The sequence below is a fragment of the Grammomys surdaster genome, unplaced genomic scaffold (genome assembly GCF_004785775.1).
Source record: "Grammomys surdaster isolate TR1022 unplaced genomic scaffold, NIH_TR_1.0 170, whole genome shotgun sequence".
Taxonomy (NCBI): Eukaryota; Metazoa; Chordata; class Mammalia; order Rodentia; family Muridae; genus Grammomys; species Grammomys surdaster.
In genome coordinates, this window is record NW_021604618.1 from 24,376,393 (window position 1) to 24,402,687 (window position 26,295).

General features: G+C 43.9%; 2 protein-coding genes across 4 annotated transcripts in view; one reads left to right on the forward strand and one right to left on the reverse strand.

The window, feature by feature from the left end:
* The window catches only part of Eif3j (eukaryotic translation initiation factor 3 subunit J), a 25,954-nt gene extending 17,732 nt beyond the window's left edge, over positions 1–8,222 (forward strand). Inside the window, exons 5-8 of the mRNA XM_028766863.1 lie at positions 929–1,043; positions 4,260–4,421; positions 5,640–5,713; positions 5,954–8,222. Of these exons, the coding sequence (XP_028622696.1) occupies positions 929–1,043; positions 4,260–4,421; positions 5,640–5,713; positions 5,954–6,085 (483 nt within the window). The 3' untranslated portion in view covers positions 6,086–8,222. The remainder of the gene's footprint in view (positions 1–928; positions 1,044–4,259; positions 4,422–5,639; positions 5,714–5,953) is intronic.
* Spg11 (SPG11 vesicle trafficking associated, spatacsin) overlaps positions 7,793–26,295 on the reverse strand; it is a 68,294-nt gene continuing 49,791 nt past the window's right edge. For all 3 annotated transcript variants that reach the window (XM_028766860.1, XM_028766861.1, XM_028766862.1), the window contains 16 exons: positions 25,820–26,074; positions 24,390–24,590; positions 23,433–23,540; positions 21,780–21,942; positions 19,476–19,690; positions 18,116–18,872; positions 14,275–14,414; positions 13,366–13,564; positions 12,875–13,012; positions 12,575–12,708; positions 11,863–11,970; positions 10,033–10,201; positions 9,686–9,774; positions 9,351–9,506; positions 8,395–8,546; positions 7,793–8,065 (listed from right to left, as the gene is read on the reverse strand). In XM_028766860.1, coding sequence (XP_028622693.1) covers positions 7,885–8,065; positions 8,395–8,546; positions 9,351–9,506; positions 9,686–9,774; positions 10,033–10,201; positions 11,863–11,970; positions 12,575–12,708; positions 12,875–13,012; positions 13,366–13,564; positions 14,275–14,414; positions 18,116–18,872; positions 19,476–19,690; positions 21,780–21,942; positions 23,433–23,540; positions 24,390–24,590; positions 25,820–26,074 — 3,165 coding nt within the window. In that variant the 3' untranslated portion in view covers positions 7,793–7,884. The remainder of the gene's footprint in view (positions 8,066–8,394; positions 8,547–9,350; positions 9,507–9,685; positions 9,775–10,032; positions 10,202–11,862; positions 11,971–12,574; positions 12,709–12,874; positions 13,013–13,365; positions 13,565–14,274; positions 14,415–18,115; positions 18,873–19,475; positions 19,691–21,779; positions 21,943–23,432; positions 23,541–24,389; positions 24,591–25,819; positions 26,075–26,295) is intronic.

A 26,295-nucleotide genomic window follows, 5' to 3' on the forward strand; every position in this document is an offset into this window, starting at 1 on the left:
CGCTCTGTAGACCAGGCTGGCCTCAAACTCACAGAGATCCACCTGCCTCTGCCTCTTGAGTGCTGGTATTCAAACGCGTGCACTGCCACCAGCCAGCTCAGTTTGTTTCTTTTTTTAGATAGCCAATCTCCCTACCCCCCCCCCCTTTAAAAAATTTTTATTTATATTGCTGTTCTGCCTCCACATATGTCTGTGTGAGGGTATCAGATGCCCTGGAACTAGAATTACAGACAGTTGTGAGCTGCTATGGTGTGCTGGGATTTGAACCTAGGTCTCTTGGAAGACTACCCAGTGCTCTTAACCACTGAGTCATCATCTCTCCAGCCCTCAGGCTTCTTAATATAAATACTTTAGAATTGCTTAATGAAGGCATGTATTTTAAGATGTCTGAAACATGTTTCTGTGTTGCCCTAGAAAGGGTTTAGTGTCTGTTGTGGCAGTATATGACAATGCCATTTCATCTTGCCTATAATTTTATCTACTCATTAGATGGAGAAAGAAATAACCTCTACCTTCCTGGGTTCAAATCTCACCCGTTAGATGTTACTTCCTGTTACCTTGGACAAGCTGTCTAACCTCTCTATGTCTCCATAATTGGGGTGTGTGTGTGTGTGTTGAGACTAGGTTTTTCTGTGTAGTTGTAGCCCTGGCTATCCTGGAACTCACTTGGTAGACCAGACTGGTCACAGATCCACCTGCCTCCTGGTACTGGGATTAAAGGTGTGCATCACTACCGCCCAGTTTCTGTGTTTTAGCTGTACAATTGAAATAATACCTAGAGTGTTTAGATGAATGGTGAAATCTGGTAATCACTTTGTATGTGCTTGCTTTTTTATGTAGGTGCTGACATAAAATGCATACAATATGAAAATATACTGTATCCACCATAAGCTAGGCATTTGTAAGTGAAATTTCTGTTTCTTTCTAGTTAGAAGAACCTGAAGAATCTAAAGTGCTAACACCCGAAGAGCAATTAGCAGATAAACTCCGGCTAAAGAAATTACAGGAAGAGTCAGACCTTGAATTAGCAAAAGAAACTTTTGGTAAGATGATGGGTGCAGTGTTGAGCTACTCCAGATGAAAAATTCTGCCCATCTTACTACCTGTAAAAGACCAAAAACCATCTTTTTAAAGGACACATACATTCTAAATGAAATTGGAGAACATTTTTAAGCTCTTGTTTATATATTTGAGATTACTTGGTAAGGCATAGATAGATTTTCAGTAATCGCTTAGCGTATCGTAAAGGTTATTAAATTTAAGACATTATTGTAACACATGGCTATCTATAATCCTAACACTTGGGGACGCTGAGACAGGAGGGTCAGAAGTAGAAACCAGCTAGGTCTATATACCAAGGCTGTGCTTCCTAGCCCTGTCTCAAAGACGTCAGTAGGTCCAGTAAAGTACACTTGAGCTGAGTAGATTCTGCAGTCTGTAGATTGGAAATTTAAATACCAAACTATCTTTGGGCTCATTCTGCTGCCATAAGTGTAGATAGGACTTGAGCTTAGCATGTTGGTCTAGGTAGAATATTCAGTTTTAGTTAGCTTTGCCTTGTGTTCAGGTTTATTTCTGTGTGTGTGTGTTTGTGTGTGCGTGCGCGTGCGCCTTTTTGATACTCTCAGGGCCATCATTTCTTTCTGTGTGGCATGTCTGATGTGTTTATAAAAAGATAAAGAGAGGGTGGGATATGGTCTATGGAGGTGTGGTGAGGTGTTGGGGGAAGGACGTGCCTTGGCAGGCCCATGCTGAGGCGTCCCTTCTCCTGAGGGACCAGCCACACAACAGTATAGAATAGAGTTTATTAAGGGCATGGGGAGGGGAGTTAAGAGGGTAGTAGAGGCAGAAAAAGGGGGGGGGGAGAAAGAGAGAGAGAGAGGAGAGAGAGAGAGAAGAGGCCAGCCATGAGCATGTGGGAGGGAGGAAGGGACAAGAGGACAGAGCAGGAAGGCAAGCAAGAGAGTGAGGAGGGGCAAGCAGCCCCTTTTATAGTGAGTCAGGCCTACCTGGCTATTGCCAGGTAATTGTGGGGCAGAGCTTAGGCAGAATGCTAACAATGTCTACAGCTATAGTTAGTGAACAAGATAAATGGGTATATTCTTAGTGCTCTAAGGAGAGTCACACAACACAGTGTCTTAGTTACATTTCTGTGATCAGACCAAAAACAGTTGGGGAGGAAAGAGTTTTATTTTTATCTTACAGCTTATAGTCCATCATCTGGAGAAGTCAGGGTGGGAAGTGAAGCAGAAGCCACGGAGGATTGCTGCTTACTAGCTTGCTTCTCTTGGCCTGCTCATCCTGCTTTCTCACAGTATCTAGGATTCAGGGGTGTCATTGCCCACAGTGTGCTGTGCTGTCTCACATAAATCAGAAGTCAAGAAAATGCACCACAGGCCTGAGGGCATCTGCTGAGGGCATTCTCTCAGTTGAAGTTCCCTGTTCTCAGAGAACTAGTTTATCTAGTTGACTTAAAACTAGCCAGCACTTGGGAGGCAGAGACAGGTGGATTTCTGAGTTCGAGGCCAGCCTGGTCTACAGAGTGAGTTCCAGGACAGCCAGGGCTACACAGAAAAACCCTGTCTCGAAAAACAAACAAACAAAAAAAAGTAACCAGCACACCTAAGGATGGTTGTGAGCCACCATGTGGTTGCTAGGAATTAAACTCAGGACCTCTGGAAGAACAGCCAGTTCTCTTAACCATTGAGCCATCTCTGCAACCTTCAATATCCATCCTTTTTATTCTTTCCCATCCTAAAACAAAAGTTGTTTGTTTTGCTTTGTTTTGACAATTGTTGTGCTGTGTACCCTAGATGCCTGTGGACATCTTGTGGAGTTGGCTCTCTCTCACATGTTGGTTCAGATGCTTGAACTTTAGGTGGTCACACTTAGTGGCAAATAAGTCATTGATCCATCTTCTACCCAGTCCTTTTTCTCTTTTTTGGACAGATCCTTGAGAACATCATTTTTGGAAAACTAGTGAATTCTCTGGGTTCTTTTTTTTTATTTTACTATGGCTTGCTTTTGAGACAGGGTCTCTGTGTAGCCCAGGTCAGTCTGGAATTCACTCTGTTAGACCAGGATGACCTCGAACATAGAGGCGCTTACCTCTGCTTCCCGAATACTGCCATGCCCAGCTGTTTTACTGTTTTTTTAACTATGTCTTTAAAATACATAAGGTCTTTTATTGTTAATTTTTTTTAACAAAGGAAATCTGTTAAATTGAAACAAATCAAATCACAAAACAAATCTTGTTTGTTTGTTTGTTTTTTAATTCTACCCGCCGGACTCCCCCCTCCCCCTCCCCAGTGCCCCCCCCCCACACAGTATCCGGGACCCCCACCCTGACCCGGGGCCTGTGGGTTCCACCCGCTCTGGCCTGCTCGGGGCTGGATCCGCTGCCCCTGGGTGGGGGTCCTGCGGGGAGGGGGAGGGCGGGACGGAGCGGAGGGGTTTGTTTGTTTGTTTTTTGTTTTTTTTTGAGACAGGGTTTCTCTGTGTAGCCCTGGCTGTCCTGGAACTCAGTCTGTAGACCAGGCTGGCTTCGAACTCAGAAATCTGCCTGTCTCTGCCTCCTAAGTGCTGGGATTAAAGGTGTGCGCCACCACTGCCCGCACAAAACAAATCTTATGATACAGAATTATGTCTTTAATTTTTAATGCAGGGGATTGGACTCAGGGCTTCATACATGTTAGGCAAGCACTACCTGTGCTATATTCCCAGCCCATATGATTTTATTACTTTGTTGGTTGTTTTAGTGTCTGTCTTTCTCTGTCTCTGCCAGCCTTGAACTCTATTTTAAATTTAAAAGATTTAGAAGGCTTCTTCTGAATTCTGTCTGAGAACTCTGATAGGCCCAGGTTAAAAAGCTTCAGAGGACTGGAGTGGTGGCTCAGAGGGTAATAATCACCATGATGACAACATGAGTTTGATCCCCAGGACCCTTATTGGTGGAAAGAATTAGAGTTGCATTCTTATTTCCACATGCAGGTCAATACACACACACACACACACACACACACACACACACACACACACAGGCAGTTCAGCTTGGTTTATGAACTTTAAATTTTTGTTATTATGGGGAAGAGCATGTGTAGAGATCAGAAGACAGTTTTGTGGAGTCAGTTCTCTCTCCCCATCTTTACATTGGCTCCAGGTAAGGTCTTGTAACCCGCTGAGCCATTTTACTAGCCCCTCATTGATAAATTTAAATTTTTTCTTTTTTCCTAACATTTCAGGACTTCTCTCTATTACAGGTGTTAATAATACAGTTTATGGAATAGATGCTATGAACCCATCTTCAAGAGATGACTTCACAGAGTTTGGAAAGTTACTAAAAGATAAAATTACACAATATGAAAAATCACTATATTATGCCAGTTTTTTGGAAGCCTTAGTTCGAGATGTCTGTATTTCATGTAAGTGATTCTGATTTCTAGCCCTTTTTGGTAAGTCTGTATTATGCCCTGGTGTGGTGGCCCATACCTGTAATCCTAGCACTTGGGAAGCAGAGGCAGGTGGATCTCTGTGAGTTCTAGGACAGCCTGGGCTACAGAGAAACCCTGTCGTGAAAAACTAAGGGGGAAAGACTATGTGAGCATCATACTTTGGAAAATAGGTTGGTTTGTTTTTTTTTTTTTTTTAAAGTACTTCATGTAATAAAGAGTTGGGATTTCCTTTTTAGAGAATATTTTTGGAATGTTCTCCAATGGACGGTGGTAGGCTGCTTTCATTGTTTTGTAGAAGCTTCCCCAAAGGACAGCTGGTTTATGCCGAACAAAGCAGGCCACAAAACACTGTGTAACACTTTTATCAGGTTATCTCCTAAAGGATCCACAAAGTGTCTTTAGAAGGAATGGGCTAGGGGCTCTTAGGGGTTTAGAGCTCACTAAGACCCTCAAAAACTGCAGATTTTACAAATGGAAGCCTAAGGTGCTGTCCAAGTTGCCCAACAGAACTGGGGTTCATGTGCTGACATAGCACACCAAGGTTAATGGGGTAGGACTGGCTGAAGATTGAGAAAAAGATCATTGTCAATTAAGAGTTGATTTTCTTTGGGGAATGATCACTAGGCAGGGGGGACTAGTGGTTGGTTTACCCACAGGTAGGTTTTCATTTTATTTGTAGTGTTTTTTACTGTTTTTCGTGGGAGGTGGGGCACTCTGTAAGCAAATCCTGACATTTTCTGTATCTAAGAACTGATTTTTTCCCAGTAAGTATAGGACATATTGTCCACTAAATGTGTTATAGTTCTTGGGCTAGAAGGTTTGTCATCTGTGTGTTAATAGCTGATGTGAGGATGTGTTACAGGAGGCCATGGTTATTCTCTCCTTTTTTTAGACTGAGGAGAGGAGGTAAGAAGCAGTGTGAATATTTAAAGATTAGAGTGCTAATTACAGTTCTTCTAGCCATTGAGTTTACCATTGGAATTTTGTGAGCTCATTGAGCCTAGCCATAAACTGAACAGTTATTTACCTGATAATTTATGAAGGAGAAATTCGTAATTGTTTTAAAGTTACCTGAGATAATCGACATGCAAATTAAATTTTATGTTTAAAGGATGTCTGTTTTGATTTTATTTTTCAAAATGGTAAAAAATTGAAGTTTAGTAGTATATCTCTCTCCCTCTTTTAAAGTGGAAATTGATGACTTGAAAAAGATTACCAACTCATTGACTGTGCTCTGCAGTGAAAAACAGAAGCAAGAAAAGGTAAGGGCAAGCTGTATGAGAAAGGACTTCTGTTAAGGAGCCTGTTGATGTTGTGTTAGAAGAGAGCAGCCACGTGACATGGGGCCTGTTGTCTCCATTCAGAGAAATATTTCTCTGGGAAATTCAAAATTGCTGTAGGTTATGCCTTTTAGAGAGGCTTTGACCTCTTTGAGTGCTTGCTGTGACAGATGAACTGCCCATAACAGATAAAGATTCATGAATTTAACTCTTCATTTTTAGCAAAGCAAAGCCAAAAAGAAGAAGAAAGGCGTGGTTCCTGGAGGGGGATTAAAGGCCACCATGAAAGATGATCTGGCAGATTATGGTGGATATGATGGAGGATATGTACAAGACTATGAAGACTTCATGTGACATTTTATCTTCTGGTGTCTTCTTTCTGTTGCCCACAATCCCTTCAACATGTAGCACAACCTCCTTTCCTTTCAGTTCTGCCAAATGCTACAATCAGAAGTGCAGTATCTCTTGTGCTGGTTATTTAACCCCTTGACACTCAGGTGCTAATGTGCAAATGAGGGAACTTGGATCTTGTTGCCAAGGGGTTAAAATTGGGAACCTCAGTTGCTACTAAATCATAGTTTAAAAACAAAACAAACCTAATAATGTTGTCATTGTTGCTATCCGATTCCATAGCAGCAGTCACTAAATTGGAAACAAAGGTTGCAACATGACAAAAAAGAAAAGTGTAGTATTTACCAGCACCATTCAGTAATACAGCCTTAACCATACCTCCTTAAACTACTTCATAACTTGTCAAGAAAAGCAGTTTGCAGCAAGGGCATGTGGGATGCACCTAGTATTAAAATTGCTTTGTCTTAAAGTTGAGGTGAGGATATTAAAAACTTGTGAAGACTGCTTATCTCAGAGTGAAGATATTGTGGCTGAAAAGTACTAGTTTGATACTTAAGATTTTAATGACCAAAACCCTCCGACTTTGAAGCTGAAGAAGGTAAACTTCTCCATTATGACAGTGCCAGTGGTGGACTCTCCAATGCATTGACTGTCTAGTTATTTATCAGCCTCTTTCTATTGATGGACTTCAGATGGGGGAGGGAACTCCGTTTCTGTTTGCCTGATTCAAGTGTCTGAGAAACAAATCTTGTTCTTCTAGGCTGCAATGGAAAAACATTTAACAGGGTTTTGGCATTTCCTTTTCTTTATAAAACATGCTCAGCAAACTGCACCAGTTAACTACAGTTTGGTAAATTGTTATGTTAACAATTATGACATCTGCAATGTTTTATAAAGCAACTAATTTAATAAAATCACTATTGTGAGGACTTAAATTTTGTGTTATATCCCAAGAGATAGTTGAGAGTACAGAATGCCACCCTTGGGTGGAGGTCTCCGCACTCACTAAAGGTAATCAATGCTTGATGTAGTCACAGCTTTGAAGCAAGAATGTTTGGGGTCTTCAATAGTTTATAGAGCAACAGAGGCTGCCTTCTTACTCTTGTTTATTTGGGAAATTATTTTGTTGGTTAGATGCTAAGGCTCAATTCTAGGACTATTTATTTGTAGTAATGGATCCTATTGCTTAGGTTATTACTGTAAGGATAAACTGGATTACATCTTAAATAATTTACCCAAACTTGTGCCCCCATCCCCAGTTATCACAATCAGAACAAAAATGTTTTTAATTTCTCTTTCATAGGCAATAGGAACCTCAAAGCTCTATAGACTATTAAGTGGAGAACAGAACCATCTAAATGACATGAATTAATAGAAGGCGTGACTGACTACACAGCAATAACTCCAGTAAATACTGTTGAAGGCAGACAAGGGCTAAGATTTCCTCAGCAGTAATAATGACACTGAATTAAAACCTATTTTATTATAGAAAGATCAGTTTTTAACTCATGAAAATGTATCACCTGTTCCTTAACTGTGTAAATAAGATTAAATTGCTTTGAAAATGGAACCTGCAGGTACAGGCGTTCTTTAACCACTATTGTTTCTCTGATGTAGAAGCCTTTCTAACGAGGATTTTGATCTCCTCCATTCCCTACAGCCACAAACGACTGATGCAGTGTGGTATATTTCTGGGCTTTGCAACTCAAGTGGGTATAAAGATCTCCAAATACTTTATTGTGATTGAACATTCCTTAGAGCTGTATAGTTACAAACAAGCAATCTGGCACCTTTCAGATCCTTTAACCTGCAAGCATATCTTTAAGACAGCATCCTGTTTGAGGGTCCTTCAGAAGCATATTTACAATTTCAAAAAATTTGTGTTCATATGCCAACTTGTAATACAGGTAGATATCTTCACAATATGAAAGTAACTTCTTCAGGTTTTCTGTGACCCTGTCAGTAGGCTGGTGTTGTTTATATCTACACAAAAAAATGTATAAAGTACAGGTTAAATACTGTATTGTCAATCAGCTCCGCCACCACCATCTGCAGAGGCTGAGATTTTGTAGCTTAGGAAATTGTCAAACTAGTATTGGATCTTGATGAATTAATTTCATTAAAGATAAATATGTGAGTACCCACTTTAATTAAATTTAGTATTATTGTAAAAGGCACTTTTGCTAGGGTTTCTGGCTCATAATCAATGTTTTCCTTTCTTTTTTTGAAAACAAAACAAAACTCTATGTATCCCTGACTGTCCTGGGACACACTAGGGGCTTTTGGGATTGCAGTCAACTTTAAATACTTACTTTTTGGAAATGTCTTCAAATATATTTGGTCTTAGTAACTTCTGCTGCTTAAATTCTTCCAAGTAACTAAAGTCTCCTTTAAGAATCACTTGCTGGTAGAGTACTTCAGCCCAGTCAGGAACAAAGTCATAGGCCTCAGCCACAATAGAAGCCTGTAAAGGACAAGCCCATGCTGTGGAGAACTGAAGGCGAAGTCGAGGAGACAGTCCTGCACACACAGTGCTAAAGGGTCTGCCTCGGGTTGTTTAAAGTTATGCTGATTGGCATTTCCACCCCATTAAAATCCTGCAGTAACTTGTTTTTAGTCTTCCTTACAATGGACAGCAAAACTGCTGAGATAAGAATTATTTCCATAATTCAACTGTGTGAGGAGCGGGGAAAAGCTGATGTTGGGACATTAGTACCTTTTATTTTATTTTTTGTTTTTCAAGATAGGGTTTCTCTGTGTAATAGCCTTGCTTGTCTGGAACTCACATTATGTACCAGGATAGCTTTGAACTCACTGAGCTCTGCCTGCTTCTGCCTCCTTAGTACTGGAACTAAAGAAGTGTGTCATTGTGCCTGGCCAGTCCCTTTTATTTTAAAGGGCTAGAACTGATCTCTGGAAAGACTTGATTCTTAGTGTTAACCTGCATGCATCATTCCATGGACACGATCTGGGGAAAGACTTAAGAGGATAATCATAGGATGTTTGTTTGACCCATAACTGCCAAGCAACAAAATTTTCCAACCTTTGCCCAAATCATGTGCTCTAGATGTACATCGAATAGTGCTGGGTGTGTGTCTTAAATGGTAAAATCACTAAAATCACATGCACATCCATCTCACATTGCCTCATCATGGTACTAATAGCTAATCTGGGAGAACTAGTCCTGAAATGTCAGTCACTCAACCCCTGGGGCCAAGAGTGAAACACCACAGGATGATGCTGGCAGTACTTGCCAGAGTGTTCTTACCTGGTAGAACCGAGGTAAGGTCATGATACAGTCCATTAGCTTCTGATGGCCTAAGTTGATAAGCATTGTGTTCTGGCCACTGTTGAGAAAGTGGATCTGTAGTGTTATCAACTTGGTGAGCCGGTTACAGTGCAAGGCCTGTCTCACACATGAGTCCTGGATAAGGGTGGAGGAAACACAGGAAGGGGGGATTTTATTGTTACCATCCCTTCTGTTCTCTGACCTTTGCCTGATTCCTTACATACTCCCTCTTCACTTGAGAGAGCCCAAGCCAAAGTAATTCCTAGTATTGCCAATGCTGAGGCTGGAGGCCAGGCTAGAATAACACTGCTTACCTTAGCATAACTCTCCGCTGCATCCAACATCAGAGTCAGGGCTTTCAGTAGGAGTTGTTTTAGTTGGGCTCCATCCTTGAGGCTTTCCTCTGTAGAATAGAGGACAGTTGTTATAAGGCTCAGTAAGTGACTCAGGCCTACTCTGGTGGCAGGCTAGAAACATCCTAGGTATATTCACAAGCAGGTGAAGGCTGGTGACAAATGTATGCCCTTATAGAACATAACTCTAAGGTTTGATGGATAACACCTTAGCATTTTCAGTCCTAAGGTTCAAATGCTTCTGTGAACTGTCATTTCCTGCAACCTGGACTGCTACCCAGAGCTGTTACTCCCAAGACCTCACTCACCCCAGGGCTGAGACTCAATCAGCTTCAGCTGGATGCAAGCTGCGGCCTCGTGATTCTCCCCTATCTCCCGGCACATGCTGAAGCACAGAGCAATCATATTATGCTTTTCGCTGTCTCCAGGGCGGCAGCGTTTGATGTAGTCTAGCAGAGCTGTCTTCAGGGTGCCAGTCTGCCCAGGAAAAAAGTATATCCAAGGTCTCAACCAGGGGCCACGGGGAGGATCAACTGAGTCTATTGGCTTTATAAACTTCTTAAAATACCCAATGAGAGGTAAATGAATAAAACAAAAATGACAACAAAATCTTAAGCTGTCACGAAGACAAGGGCACAGATGTGTCCTCGTTGTTGGTAGCGTAAATGGTTACCTGACCACACTCAAGTCTGTTTGCTAGTACTCTGTCCTAAAGATGTACAGTGTGAAGCTGAGTGTGACAACAGACTTAACAGCACTAACTAAGAGCAGCCTGGACGCTCCGAATAAAGGCTAAGAACATCTTGTAGCTGTTCAACTATGCTCGCGTTCTCCCCGCCCCTCCCTCCCTCCCTCCCTTTCCCTTTCCCTCTCCCTCTCCCTCTCCCTCTCCCTCTCCCTCTCCCTCTCTCTCTCTCTCTCTCACACACATGCTTCACCACTTAACTATGGCCTCTGCAGCACAGGATTCTCTTTACTTGGGAAATAGCCACAGTAGACATTACATAAAAACAGAACCTCAGCCGGGTGGTGGTGGTGGCGGACGCCTTTAATCCCAGCACTTGGGAGGCAGAGGCAGGTGGATTTCTGAGTTCGAGGCCAGCCTGGTCTACAGAGTGAGTTCCAGGACAGCCAGGGCTATACAGAGAAACCCTGTCTCAAAAAACAAAACAAACAACAAAAAAAAGAGAAACCCTGTCTCGAAAAACAAAACAACAACAACAAAAAAAAACAAAAAAAAACAACCTCAATTATCTCTTATTTTGAAAGCCTATAATTTTGCTAAAAGGTGAATTATTTATTTCGGGGTACATATGCAAAGAAAAGAGTATATTAGTAGTGGCTGTTTCCAGATGGTGAACACTGAAGACTTCTGTATTGATTTCTAAGTGTCTTATATGGAGTATGTATTACTTTTGTAATCAGAAAAAAGCTATTAAAATAATTTTAAATTTGAAAGTGCCTCAAAACAATTAAAATTTGAGGGATCCTGAAGATTGGCCTTCTGTCAGGTCTTGCTTCTTTGCTATCAGCAGGATTGTCCTGAAAGGCCTAACAGTAGGTTTTTTTGAAAACAAAACAGGAGAAATGAACAAAGACAATAACTGGTGCCCTATGCTTTGGACACAGACTATGTGAGTGACATGCCTCATGTCACAGCACAGAATGGGGATAGAGAAGCTCCAGGCCTGTTGCCAAGGCTGCTTCTGCTTCTCGTCATCAGTAATAGTTCTTGTCTTCTCTGGCCCTAGTCTAAACATTTGCTTCCTACCTTTGTGTGTGTGTGTGTGTTTGGGGGGTGGGGGTTAAAGTTTTTTCATACATTTTAATCCTATTGTTTTTCCTCCTTACTCCCCAGAACTTCCCTACACGCCTACTTTAAGCATGTTTCCCGAGAAGGTATGTCCTCAGAAGAGGCACTTTTTAAACAAAATAGGGGTGAAAGGCTGAGGTGAAGGAGGACAACTATTTTCTTCATTATTTAGCATAAGTATCATGACTAAGTATGAATTTAAGTCACTGGTGATAATGTACACCCAGGAGGAGTCTCTGATCTCCCTGAACATTCTAGAGCCCACACAGCTGTATGGGCAGAGCAGGTGAGCCTTAGATCCTGGAGTTCACTACTAAACACCTACTGGATCTAGCTTCTTCCTCATCAGAACTTCAAAATAATGCTTTTGATGCAGCAAATCAAATATGTATGTCATCTCGTTGTACCGTCCGATGCCAGTGAGGAGGCGTACCTGAGGGGAAGAGCATTTGAGGCTGTTGACATCAAACCACTTACCATCACTAAATGTCCCAGAGGACAGCTAGTGGTCAGGCTGCCCAGCTTCATTCCTTCCCACTCACCCAGCTGGGTCTTCCCTAGATGATTCAGAATGAACTTTTGGGATGCCGTTGGCTATCTCCCTTTCTCTGTTGTCTTTAATGGACTGTCTATTGCTATGATGCCTTTCTGGGTGTGCTTGCTCTCATCACTCCTCATTGCAGTGGGCTGTCTTTTACTTAACAGCATTTGGGGAGATAAGGAGCTTGAGTCCTTCATTTACTGTTTATGCCTGAACCTTGTTTAGGGGAGAAAGAGTTCTTTCCCTAGAAAAGTTAATTTCCCTTTGTACCAAGAAGGTACAATAGCTCTGGTACATGGCAGAGAACATCTTGCTTTCTGTTCTTTTTAGACACTGAGATTTTGACAGATCAACCAGGAACAGAGGGCTGGACTCCCTGGCCAGTAATCAAGTAGATAAGGGACCTAGAGAACCTATCAGCTGTGAGCTGGTGGCCCTTGTCTGTTTCTTTTCAGAGCTGCTTCAGGATGATGGTAGGTTCAATGGGACTACTCACCACTAATCCATACTCCTCGTTGGGAGCCAAGTGGTTATCTGTAAGCATCCGGGCAGCCTGCAGGACTCTGATGATGCCCTCCATGTGACACGTAAAGGTGAAGCAGTGATGGGCCAGGATCAGGAGCTCTGTGGCTGGGTGGTAGGACATGAATGAGATGGACTCGTACCTACCATTGACTTGCTTGTCAGGGAAAGTTCTGTCAGAGAGCTCTCATCCTCTGATGGACTTACATAGCAAAACCTGGAAGCAGTCTAAAGTTACTATAGCAGTACAAGAGTTTTAATTATAAGGACTTACTGCAGGACAGCTCCCCGTGGGGGACAGATGGAATCTTGTCCAACAACTTCATGCCTACCAATGTACGGTCTTGACACAAAGCAGTTAGCTGAAGAAATGTCTGGCTTTCCTCTGCTGGGTTGAAAGGTTGCTTTTCTCCTGCCCAGAAAGATGTGGAGACAAGTCCTGAGTTTATCATGAGAGAGCTGGCAGAAAGACCAGAATATGGTGCCAGGAGGCCAATTTTGCCCAGGCCTGGCAGCAGGAGATAATCCTGATAGCTCTTTCTAGCTGGCTTTATGGAACGGGCATTATTTCGGAGGCAGAACTGTAACCATGATCATAAAACAATATAGAACAATAAGATGATTATAAAGGATTTCTTTTATAGTATGCAGTCTTGAAAGGGCAAACCATATAAGTAGTGTATGACTAACAAAGTGTATGATCTTTCACACGGGGAAACTAAGAATACTGTCTGAGAAGTTGGCGAGGTCTGGAGAGCAGGGCACCTGTTCCCTCTGGTGGAGTCAGTAGCTCCTGTGTCACCTCTTCAGCCACTAGTTCAGCCACAATGTCTGGTTCAAGGCCCTGGGTGTTGATGAAGACCTGGGCTTGTCTGCATCGGTCAGGCCGCTGAGAAGCCAAGATTGCTCGGAGCATGGCTTCACTGTCCTTGGCAGCAACATCTCCATAGGAACAGCCCAACTCCTAAGAGGAAGATAGCAGAGTCATTTTTAGAAGCAGAAAGCAGGAAATGTGTGGATAGGCCTCTACTGCCTGATCTTAGCAATCCCCAGTACCTCAGGAGCAGTAAGCGGTAGTTCCTCGTCCTGTCCTTCACCAAGTCAGGTTAGTCACTTGTGTAACACTGATCTTTTCAGTTATACAGAGCTAAGGAATGGAATGAAATGCTTATCCTGGAACCGATGCCGAAGCCTGTGCTTCCATACACCCCAGTCTTTGAGACAAACTGCTCGGCCTTGTTTTCCTCCCATTCTTGTACTTTCTGTTTCTCAAGCAGCACAGGGCCACACAAATCCTGTCTGTTCTGGATCTTTTTGGAGTAAGAGGGTGAAGGAGGAGACAGGGTCTTGCTACATATACAGGCCAGGCTGGCCTCAAACTCTTGGCAATTCTGCACTGTCCCAAGTGCTGGGATTGAAGGCCTAATCCAACCACAACTGCAGCCTTCTGTCTTTGTATGCATCAGATTATGTGTAATGTTCAAGTTATAAAGTAAAATCATAGGCATGAAGTCTAGAAGGAAGTCATTCAAACCATTATCTATAGAGAAGAGCCAGGAACCCATGGAAGTTCTCTACCCTTCTGGGCAAGACTCCACTGGAGTAGTATTCTCTCTATCGTCCCCCCATCCCTTTCAGACAGCGCTCTTTTTGGGACCCCCTTCTGGTGCATACCTTGGCAAGTTCATACAGACAAAGGACCTGCCGGCAGTAATTCTTCCCATGGAGGCACTTGCTTATGAGAGCTTGGAGATTCCTGGCTACTTCATCAGTAGGTGGTACCATCGCAAATAACTGACTATCCAAACTCGAAGCTGAAAGCAAATGCAAGTTTGAGGGAAGCTCTAGGGTGGCTTCTCCCCATGACTTTGTCACTCTGAAAAGCTCCCTGAACTGAATTCCCATGATGCGTCTGGGCCTAGGCCACTTCTGACAGAGCCCCACTTAGAACTTTCATCACCACCCTATAGGAAACCCATCCACGGTTTCTTCAATAATCTCACACCACCTCAGGCTTGAAGCTTTCTGCATGCTCTAGAGATCAGTACCAAGATGTCTGCTCCTGAATTCCTCACGTATACGCCAGCATGTCTGCGTATCTCCAAAACATCTCTCAGGCACCTTGGTTCCTACTTTGAGAAGATAGCTCTGCTCCTGCTGCTGGCCCCTGTTCTTCAGATCACTCCTCCAGTCTCTCTCTGAGTTTAAAAGGAAATCTTAGGGCCCATGCACAGGCAGTGTTGCCTAACATTTCTAAAGGGCCCAAGAACTGTAAGAATGCCAAGCAAAGCCTTAGTCTGAATTGGGAGAAATGTTTCTTGGTAAAAAGTCTACCAGGAAAAAAATAAAAAGCAGAGTATGTAACAATTTTTGTTCTTCTGTTTTTGTCTCTGAGCATCTCATTCTTAGCCCCAGCTAGCCTGGAACTCATTTTGTAGCCCAGGCTGACTTTAAGTTTAGTATGATTCTCCTGTTTCAGCTTCCCAAGTGCTTAGATTACAGTTGTGAGCCACCATCCCAGATCTGTTTGTGTAATCTATCAATAAAGCATTGTTAAACTATGGTACATCCACTCAGTAGAATAATCTTTCCCCATTAGAGAGCCTATTGGTACATCCTGACAGGAGAAATTTGTGTTTGCTGGGCATGCAGAAAATAACACATACCATATACCTAGCAAGAAAAAAGAAAGGCATTCTGGGAGCTTTCAGAAGACAGCATTGAATTTGTGTGTACTCTGTCATTTGTTACACTGAGCAGATATAGTTTGCTATATCTAGTCTAGTGCATGAACTTAGTATGCATGAAACCCTGGGCTCCATTCTTAGCTTCACATTTGTGTGGTGGCACAAGCCTGTAACCCCAGCACTCTGTAATCAAGAGCATTGCCAGTCATATAGTGAAGTCCAGGCCAGCCTAGGATACAAATAAACAGAAAAGGCAGCTTAAGTCTAAAAACATACACTTTAAAAGCAAAGCAGGATGTGGGACGGCACTCTTGGAATCCCAGCACTTAGGAGTAGAAGTAGGAAGATCTGGAGTTCAAGGTCATCCTTGGCTACCTACCCAGTTGGAGGCCAGCAAGGGCTATGTCTTAAAACTCAAAAGAACAAAAACCAACCCTAATCAGATGGTAGTAAAGGGAAAGGAACTACACAGCTCCCTCAGTGATCCCACCCGTCCTCACTGTGAGCACAGGTCTAGTAAGATGGAATAGGCTTCCTCCACCCTGTTCCCCTGACTCAGATCCTGCTGAGTGAAACCGAGACATGCAGCAGCTGCATGAGGAACCTGAGAAGTAGAGCCGCAAGCAAACTGAGGAGGACCAGAACTGGTGTCTCCCTAGCTAGGAATCACTAGAAACCTAGAGCTGAGCCCTGAGGTGGAGAAGAGATCCTGCAAGTGTGTGTGTGTGCACAGGAACACCAAGGCAAGCTCTCATGCCAGTTTGAAGGTAGAAGTGAATGCCTGTGCCCACTCTCCCCGGGCTGGCACCCATGCCATCTCTTGGCAGTGATGGTAGAGGCTTGACAGCGAAACATTCATGTACTTTTTTTTCCTTAAAAAAAAAAAAACCCACAATAAAGGTAGAAAACCGCAGCCTAGTTAATCTAAAAAAGCAGGAAATAAAAAGTTTCCTCTATCAAACTACCAAAACTCATCCAAAAGATAACCTTTATAGTTGAAGAAGAAAAGGAATTCATAATCTTAAATATTCTAAAATAGGCATCCAGATTCAGATGGCTCTACTGGGAAATTCTACTAAACATTTGAGTTAATAACATTAAGCCAGCCATGGTGGCTCATGCCTCAATCCAAGCACTTGAGAGGCAGGAAGACCAGGGCTCCAGCATCATCCTCAGGTAGTTAAAGGTCAGCCTAGGCTACATGAGATCTTGGAAGGGATTAAAGGGGAGGGTGTGTGTGAGAAAGATCTTGTCCAGAAAATAAAAGACGGTATAATTGCCAATTCATGACACCAGTATTATCCCAATTTTTAAAAAGGAAAAACAGACAAAAACTATTTTTAAGAAGTAAATTACAGCTGAGTATGGTGGTGCATGTTTTAATCCTAGTGCTTAGGGAGACAGAGGCAGGAGGATCTCTGTGAGTTCAAGGGCAACCTGATCTACACAGTGGGTTCCAAAACAGCTAGGGCTACACAGAAAAACCCTGTTTCAAAACAAAAAAACAAAAAAAACCCCAACAACAATAAATTATAGACTATTCCTCAAGAACATAAATACACATGAGCTCAGCAAAGGAGCTAATCAATTACAGCTATAGAAATCAAAAAGTGTGCCAAGGAGAGTTTACCCTGGGAATGCAAAATTGGTTCAGTTTTTGTTTTTGTTTTGTTTTTGTTTTTGTTTTTTCGAGACAGGGTTTCTCTGTGTAGCCCTGGCTGTCCTGGAACTCACCCTGTAGACCAGGCTAGCCTCGAACTCTCGAACTCAGAGATCCTGCCTGCCTCTGCCTCCCAAGTGCTGGGATTAAAGGTGTGCGCCACCACCACCCGGCTAGTTCAATGTTTTTTAAAAATCATTAAATGTATCTAATGATATTAATAGTTTAAAGAACACTACATGATAAGATCAACAGATGCCGAAACACACACAATGTAAAACTGCACAATGATGATAAAAATCTATCCCCAAACTAAGAGCAGGATGAGCTTCTTCCCATGGTGACTCTCGATGGTCCTACAGGCCAAGGGCGCTCCTCCCAAGATCAGCAGTAGCAGGTTCAGCCCAGCCAGCATCATAAAGCAAAGGCCAGAGTTCTCTATACTATGCTCATGTAGAAAACCCAGCTCAAGGTCAGATGATAACTGAGCACACAAGCTTACCCTGTGTGCTACCAGTATATGATTATAAACCTTTCAACAAAGATTCGACTTAGTTCTGTGTGGAGTGTGCACGAGTGTGTGGGAGTGGTGTGGGAGTGGGGGTGGAGTTAGAAGAAGCTGCTGGATCCCCTGAAGCTGCAGGTACAGCTGGTTTTAAACTACCTGACTGGATGCATGCTGGGAACCAAACTGGTCTGCTGCAAGGGGTATGTGTTTTATATCAACTTTTTCTTTCTTCCTAGACCTGGTTATGCTGGAACTTTGCAAACTGGCCAAACTGGCCTTCAATTCACAGAAATCCACCTGCCTCTGCCTCCTGAGTGTTGAGATTAAAGATATGTGCTCACATGCCTGGGTGTTTATGGTTTTGTTTTTGTTTTCAGATAGTTTGATTATGTAGCCTCAAACTCATGGGTAATCCTGCTCTGCTTCCCAGTGCTGGCTTATAGTTATATAATTTCACCGAACTAACTATCAGCCATTCCTCTACCTGATCTCTAAGCGAGTTAAAAAACAGGTGCTCCTTTGTTGACTACTAATGGATTACTTGGGGAAGGTTACTATCTCTTTAATTTAGTGTAAGTATAACATCCCAAGAGGCCTCTCCTTTTTGGAGACAGCACCAGCACCATGTAGCAAAGAGGACCTGTGGCCTCCTTTACTTACTGCTATGGACTTTCCGAAGAGGGATGCTAGGGCTCTCCAGGTCCTCAGGCAGTGCAGCACTTGAGAGGAGGGCACGGATCTCTGAGTGCAAGTCTTCCATGCTGGCCTCTCCTGAGGCCAAGGCTCTGCAGTGCAACACCAGCACGAGATCCTGACTATAGAAATGGAAATACTGGCACACTCTGCTTGCTTCATGCACACAGCCACCATCCAGCAGCTGCCCGATCAAAGTGTTCAATGACTCCTGCTCTTTGTGCTCCAGTCTCTTCTCACACATCTTCTTGGATGGAAGACCACTAAGGTCTAAGTATTTGGATGTGTTCAAAGCAGCAAGCTTGGAGAAGGAAAACTCACTGGCTAAGCTATCAAAAGAAAGTTCAGCAGCAGCCAACTTCTGTTGAGAGAGGCTGGGTTTGCTTTCCTCTTCAGCCTCTCCACATGTATGCCGGGCGATTCGGCAGATCCAAATCTGTTTCTCTAGCTCTTCCAGTTCCTCCACGGGCAGGTCCTCCTCCAGTTCTTCTTGGGCAAGCCAGTGACCCGCCAGAGTGAGCAGCAGATGGCGTTCCTCAAGGTTGCCCTGCTCAGTGGGGTGCTTGCTCACCACAGGGGCTTGGCTAGAGAAGAAGGAAGAGGCTGCTCTATTTGAAATAGAGTTTTTCTTAAAAATTTCATGGCATTTTTTCCAGAAGTCAAGTCTTGCTTGTTTCAGGGACCACTGCTGAGTGTGTGTTAGTGTTTGCATTTCCTGGGTTAACTGAAATTGAACAAAGCAGACTTCAGCCTTGCCTAGGTCAAGAAGGATCATGATGGACATTAATGCTCCCTAAGGACAAGCTGGCTGCAAGCAAACATAATGAATGCAGATGGGCTGCAGAGGGCGCTGGATGCAAGTACGTGGAAAGTTAGTCTAAGAACAATTCTCTTGTCCTTAGGGAGCAATTCAAGAGAAAGCCACCCTATAGTTATCCTAGTCAAAAGCAAACAGCTGGCGCTTGCTCTACAGCAGCGGTTCTCAACCTTCCTAACGGTGCAGTCTTTTAATACAGTTCTTCAGGTTGTGGCAATCCCCCGCACCCTCCCCTGCCAATCACAAAATTATTTTCGTTGCTATTTCCTAACTGTAACTTTGCTACTGTTATGAACTGTAATATAAATCTCTGGTATGCCACCCCCAATGGGGTCATAACCCACAGGCTAACAACCACTGTGCTATAGGCTATGCTTACATCAAAACGTATGTTCTGTAATATATCAAAAGCATACTCACTTCTGAACAGTGTGTGCAAAGGGCCCCACTGCCTATGGACTGCACCCCACTGGTTCTGTTGGGAGTTTGAGTAACTAAAAAAAGATGTACCTGTTCAATCACCAAGCTGTCCGCAGGCAGGGCTGCTAACTCTGCTACCTTCCTGGCCACAGCAAACTGTCCATCTGCCTTCAGCTTCTCCAAAATAGAGCTACATTCCCGCTGAAAATTCTCAGTGCTGTAGCTGGAAATGACTGCAGGGCTGATGGCGATGGGTGTGTCCTTCAGGACTTGGCTGAGGAGACAGAGCTTCTGCACATCTGGACCTGTGCAGGAGAGAGGATGCAGTCACATAGCAGTGCTGTGGTATGACAAAGTGGAAGGGACACCAGTGTGCCTAAAGGACAAACATGGGCCTTTCTTTTTCCTTCCTTTCTTTTTTTTGTCTTTGTTTGCTCTTTTTAGACAGGGTAGCACAGATCCCAGGCTGGTCTTGAACTCCTTCTATAGCTAAGGAAAAGCCTGAACTCCTGACTCTTCTGTCTCTAGCTCCCAAGTGCTAAGATTACAGGTGCATGTCATGTATCCTGTAAACACAAGTCTTCTATTGTGACTGACTACAGAAGCCGTAAGGGTAGTTCCTCACATACTCAAAATACTTAATGCCATTCAGACACACATGTATGTTTACATGAGTACATATATAAATATACCTGTGTATGTATGAATATATATGCATGTATACATGGCATTTTCAGTATATATATATATACATGTGTGTGTATATGTCTATGTATATGTGTATGTGGAGGGTAGGTATGCATATGTATATGAGTGAGTGTATGTGTACCTTGCAATATCCTTAGTCAAAGTCTCGCTGAACTTGTCCACTTTGCTCTAAGAACTGGTAGAGATAGGATTAGCACATGAAATCAACTCTACTATACACATGTGGCTTTTATTCGACAGGATCTTACTGTGTAGTCCAGACTGGCCTTGATCTTGACAGTCTTCCTACCCCAGCCTTCTGGGCACTGGGCTTATAGGTGTGAGCCACCATGCCGTTAACTGTCTCAGATTGGTGTTCTTCAATATCATAGCGATCTGCTAACCTTGGGAGACAATGACTCAGGCTAGCTCGCCGCCCCCCGCCCCCGCACGTGTGTGTGTGTGTGTGTGTGTGTGTGTGTGTGTGTGTGTGTGTGTTTCTGTTTCTCTCATTTGTTCTTACTTCCATCAAGTCTGTCTGGTCATTTTCTCACTCAATTCAAGCATCATCTGGATAAAGACATGCATGCATGCTACAACTGTACTGGCCAGTCCTCAGGCATGGCTACTGCACACTCTCTTCAGAGTGGAGCAATATTAGCTCCATCTGCTAGTTCCTAATGCAGGGAGACCCAGCTGTACTTTGCCTGGTGTCCCTTTGATGCCTAACTGCAAAACAAACAAACACAGCAAGGACTTTTCCACCAATGCTTTATGTGGCTGGCTGTGCCCCTCCTCCTAATTAGTATTAAGGGAAGCACATGGGACACACCCCGTGGAGGCAGGCTATTTCTAGCATTAGTAGCAGAATGGCAGTCTGGTTTAGGTAGTTCTAGAGACAGGGACGCGCCACACAATAGCCAGCAGTACAGGCATGCGTATTACCTTTGCTGGCATCACAGACCAACAGGAGTATTTTTCGTCGTTTTGAGGCACAGTATTGCTATGGAGCCCATACTGGTCTTAGATCTCCCACCTAAGCCTCTCAGGGACAGGAATTACAGTAAAATTCGGGCCTTAAAAGAGCATATCTGTGCTTGCAGCAATGTGTTATAGTTTGCTTTTCTGTGGCACTTAACAGTGGTAAGTGTCTCAGAACAGTAAAATTGGATAACACTGTCATTCAACAAGGACTTGAGAGTCCTGAACAAGTAGAAAAGGGAAAGGCAGCATCAGTCTGAGAGTGCCAGTGTCTGGGGGAGCCCACAGACAGACAGACAGACAGACAAACTATCTCTAAAATGTTCACAATTATTTCTGAAACAGGGTTTGTGGCCATGAGCAATGAGGACATATTACAGTTACCTGCCAGACAGGATGATAATGATGTGTCCATACAGAGGCTTATGGGGGGTGTGTGTTCGTGTGTGTGTGTGTGTGTGTGTGTGTGTGTGTGTGTGTGAGAGAGAGAGAGAGAGAGAGAGACAGAGAGAGACCATGTGTCTGTCAACTGCTTAGAAGAACTGGTTGCATCACGGTGGATGCTGCTGTTACAGATGACCTCTTCACGCTCAGTTACGGACGTCAGTGTGCTGCTATCTATCCATGCATTCTAATAGTCTAACTGCCCTCCAGAAGTAATTCCATGAGAATTAATTGTATGAGAGCTAACACCTTGGCAGCAAATTCAGAGCAAAACTGTCTTACCATTGGAGAAGAGCTGCTCAGTCCCGACAAACAGTTGGAGGAGTTTCCCCAGCTCATACTGCGTCTCACACTGTTGTGGCATAAGTTTCAAAAGGAAACACCCCTGGTCCTTCATCCATGTGGCAGGTATGACAGGAAGGACCCTTGTAGCCGCTGTGTCAAGCTAGGAAAACACCAAAGGCTCAGAGAGAACAGTTTTCGGGAATGAAAAAGCAGAACCCCATGGGGCTGGGGGACGGCTCAGTGGTTAAGGGCACAGTCTGCTCTTCCAGAGGTCCTGAGTTCAATTCCCAGCAACCACATGGTGGCTCACAACCATCTGTAATGGGATCTGATGCTGTCTTCTGGAATCTGAAGAGAGTGACAGTGTACTCACAGATATAAAATAATAAATAAATAAATAAATAAATAAATAAATAAATAAATACATCTATCTTTAAAAAAGGAAAAAGCAGAACCCCTAAATCTGGGGACCAGGAAAATTGAAACATTCTTATGGTTTCTTAATACTCTTATGGGCCCATCACAAAAGGAGCATCTGAGCATCTGACAGAATGGCAGGAAGCGGTGATGGGTTTAAAGGGCAGTTCTGCCTCTTTGCAGGAAGTGCTGGTTTTAGGGGACTATGTGCATGAAAGTCCAGAGTACCAAACACCAGGAACTAGTGAGCTCCCAGGCTTAAATGCCTCCTACTATCAAATTAGTTCGCTGTGTGCTACTGTGAGACTAACCATCCATGCTTCACTTGGCAGTGTCCTAGGAGGGGTCTAGGCTTATATTTGAGCCCAGAAGATTTTTTAATGTTTTAGAAAGACTTTCTTACTTCTGCTGAGGAAGATGAGAATTCCAAGTTCCAGATCAACATGGGCTACAGAGCAACACAATATTTCACAAACCCTCACCCGAGTAGACGCTTTCTTTCTTTTTAAAATATTAAAAATATTCCTACTTTATTTATTCTGTGAGCCGAGCAGTGGTGGCACACGCCTTTAATCCCAGCACTTGGGAGGCAGAGGCAGGTGGATCTCTGAGTTTGAGGCCAGCCTGGTCTACAGAATGAGTTCCAGGACAGCCAGGGCTACACAGAGAAACTCTGTCTCGAAAAACAAAACAACAACAACAAAAAAATTTACTCTGTGAGAGAGATGTGGCACAGGTCACAGGATAGCTTTAGGGTGCTGGCCCCTCCCTCTACTGTCCACCTGGGTTCTGGGAATGGACTCTGGTTGTTATGCTTTTGAGGCAAGCCATCTCAGTGGTTCCAAACAACAACAGTCTCCTCCCACAGAAAACAGAGCAGTGTCTTATGACTCTGATAATGATAATTCTTTACTGTCAAGAGCCATCCCACATTTGACAAAATGTGGCCATGGACCACCCCTCTCTTCTTGGTGTCCACAGCAGGGACCATTGATCTTTGCCCCACTAAGTCTGGCCACACCACTAGGACACAGATAACAGGAGTGACACTTCTGTTTATGGCAACTACAAGTCACAGTGGCACCCGCCTTGCCCTCTCTGAAATGACACAGTGGCTCACTGTCAATCAAGTGGTACAACCACTTGTCTGCTGCTTCCCCGAGCCACCCACCAGCACAAGGTCATGCCAACCAGCCTCAGAGCGGAGAGGAGGGCACGCCAGTTCTCACCTACCGTTTCCAGGCTTTTCTGGAACTCCACAAGCTTAACTTTGGCTTTCTCGTAATTCTTGAAGAACATACACAGTTCATACATCTCCATAATCAACAGAAGTGGGGAATCCTTTGAAGAAGAGTTAAAATTAGAAAACCCAGAACATCAAATGCTATTAATAACAGCAGAATCAAATTAAGTTTCACATGTTATTTCCTTTTGGGGAAAAAAAAATCAACAAATCCATTTCTTGTTACTCTGCAGACCTTCCACTAGGCAGCGCTATGGCCCCAACAAACATTCCTGGAGGCAAAAAAGCACCAGTAACCTACCCTCTTACTGGTCTCTATGGTATCAACCAGACTATTTTTGGTGGGGTTTCAGGCCAGAAAAGAGGAATTTTGGATTAGAAATGATGAATCTGAACTGTAAGTGTGCTCCACACTAAAGCCTGAGTCTGTGTGCTCTGAGTTACATGAGCTTTAGTTACTAGTCTGTAGGATAAGGGCAATGCCACTTCATAACACACACAAATTATAAAGTACTGTTGTGAGAACTTACTAAACCAATACATTAAAAATATTCTGCAAAATAAACGCAGTAGATCTCAAAGGCCCTTGGGCTTAATTCCCAGTACTAAAGACACACACACACAAAGTAGTTCAATTACCATTATCATCTCTTGTTGACTTAAAAAAAAAAAAATCCAGGCCGGGCTGTGGTGGTGCACGACTTTAACCCCAGCACTTGGGAGGCAGAGGCAGGAGGATTTCTGAGTTTGAGGCCAGCCTGGTCTACAGAATGAGTTCCAGGACAGCCAGGGCTGCACAGACAAACTCTGTCTCAAAAAAAAAAAAAAAAACACCAGGTCTGACAATAAGAAAAAGCCAAGGAATGCTATGCTGACACACTGAGGTTCTGGAATGTCTGAAGTGAAGTGTGTGTGTGTGTGTGTGTGTGTGTGTGTGTGTAAAATACCTTAATGAAGAGCCGGAAACCTCGGATGAGAGTGTGGCTCTTCCGTCTTGTCAATACAGTTCTCCAGATGATGGCCAGGTCCTCGAGGCTCCAATGATGGTCCTCTACAGAGACCTGAATGTGTCCCATTGCTTCAGCTGCAACCTTGTCCTCCACAGAGGTGACAATCCAAACACAGAGACAGGGGACAACACTGGCACCCTACCATTGGATAAGAATGTTTCAAACTGAAGGAACTGGGCCTCGATTATACAGATATACAAAGGACACACAGACGGACAGCCCCTGCTTAGAAGACCTCACTCTGTTTCTTAGTCCAGGCGGCTCAGAAAGCTTCTAAGCAGGACACAGCCTGATGAACACGTAAGGGACATGTGTGAACTATCCTGAAGTCCAAGGCCACAGAGGACGACAACACTCTACTCACTAGCTGGAATTAGCTTGTGAGAATCCCTTCCCCAACAAGGTGCTAAGGAAGAAGAGGGTGAGCAGAGCACCCTCCCGAGGGCCAGCCAGGGACTGAGTCCCCACTGGAGGCATCAGTGGTATCAGGAGACACCCCAGTGGACGGACAGCCTGAGGTCTGGAAGCACAGACATTTTCAGTGACCTTGGAAGCAAGTGTAGGAGTCTCACAATTGTCCCCAGTGCCTACTGTAAGCCCCTCCCAGCCTGCTGCTTCCCCCCTTTCCCTTCTCCCTTCTTTCTTCTTGCTCTCTGTTTTGTCTCTGCATGCATGAGCCCATGTGTGCTGATGCTCACAGAGGCCTGAAGAGGACAATGGATCCCCAGAGCCAGAATAACAGGCAGTTCTGAGCACTGAACTCCAGTTCTCTGCAAGAGCAACAAGCACTCTTAACTAGTGAGCCAGCTCTCTAGCCCTGGCTGATGTGTGTGTGTGTGTGTGTGTGTGTACATGTACACACATCATGGAGCATGTGTGGAGGCCAGAGGACAACCTGTGGGAGTCAGTTATTTCCTTCTACCATGTGAGTCCCAGGAATCAAACTCGGGTGGTCAAGTTTGGTAACAAGAGGCTTTGCCTGTAGCCATCTTCCTGCCCGTGTTTTGTTCTGTTTTGTAGTTGTTGTCTGACGGTTTTAAAGACTGACTTGATTTCTAATTATGTGTGTGAGTGTCTGAGAGTGCTGGTGCCCACAAAACCCAGAAGCATTGAAGCCTCTGAAGTCCAAAGTGTGAGCCACCAAATACGGGTGCGGGGAGCCACACACAGGTCCTCTGTGAGAGCAGAATGTACTCATAACTACCAAGCCATCTGAGACAGGTCTCAGCTTACGGCCCAGGTCAGCCCCCACCTGCCGCTGTCCTGACTAAACCACCAAGCAGGTGGAGCACAAGCACCAGGCAGTGGGCAGCTCTTCTCTGCCTGCCTGCTGCTTTCTGGCTCCCTAGGCTTTTCCTGCCCCTCACCTGGATACAGGAGGCCAAGATACTGAGAATAGGAACCCGACACTTCACTGCTTCAGCCAGGAGCCAGCACCAAGAGGCTGGCTCATCCGAGCACCGCTGGAGAACTTCAAAGAAATCACTTGTTTCTTCTTTGTTTTTCTGGAGTTCCTGGAGGCAGTTGTTGTCCCTAGAGATGGACCCCGATGACAGTTTCTCAAAAGCCAGCTTCAAGTGGCTCTGAAGGACAGGACTGAAATACTGAAGAAGAGATTCCACCTAGAGAGACGATTAAAACACACTCAATGTTCCTTTTCATAGACTGAATTTTTACAAAAAGGCTCAGGAAAAGCCAGGTGGTGGTAGCACTTTAGTCCCAGTACTTGGAAGACAGAGGCAGGTGGATCTCTATGAGTTAGAGGTTTGTTACATTACAGCCAGGGGTACACAGAGAAACCCTGTCTCAAACAAACAAAACCACAATAAAACAACACAAACAA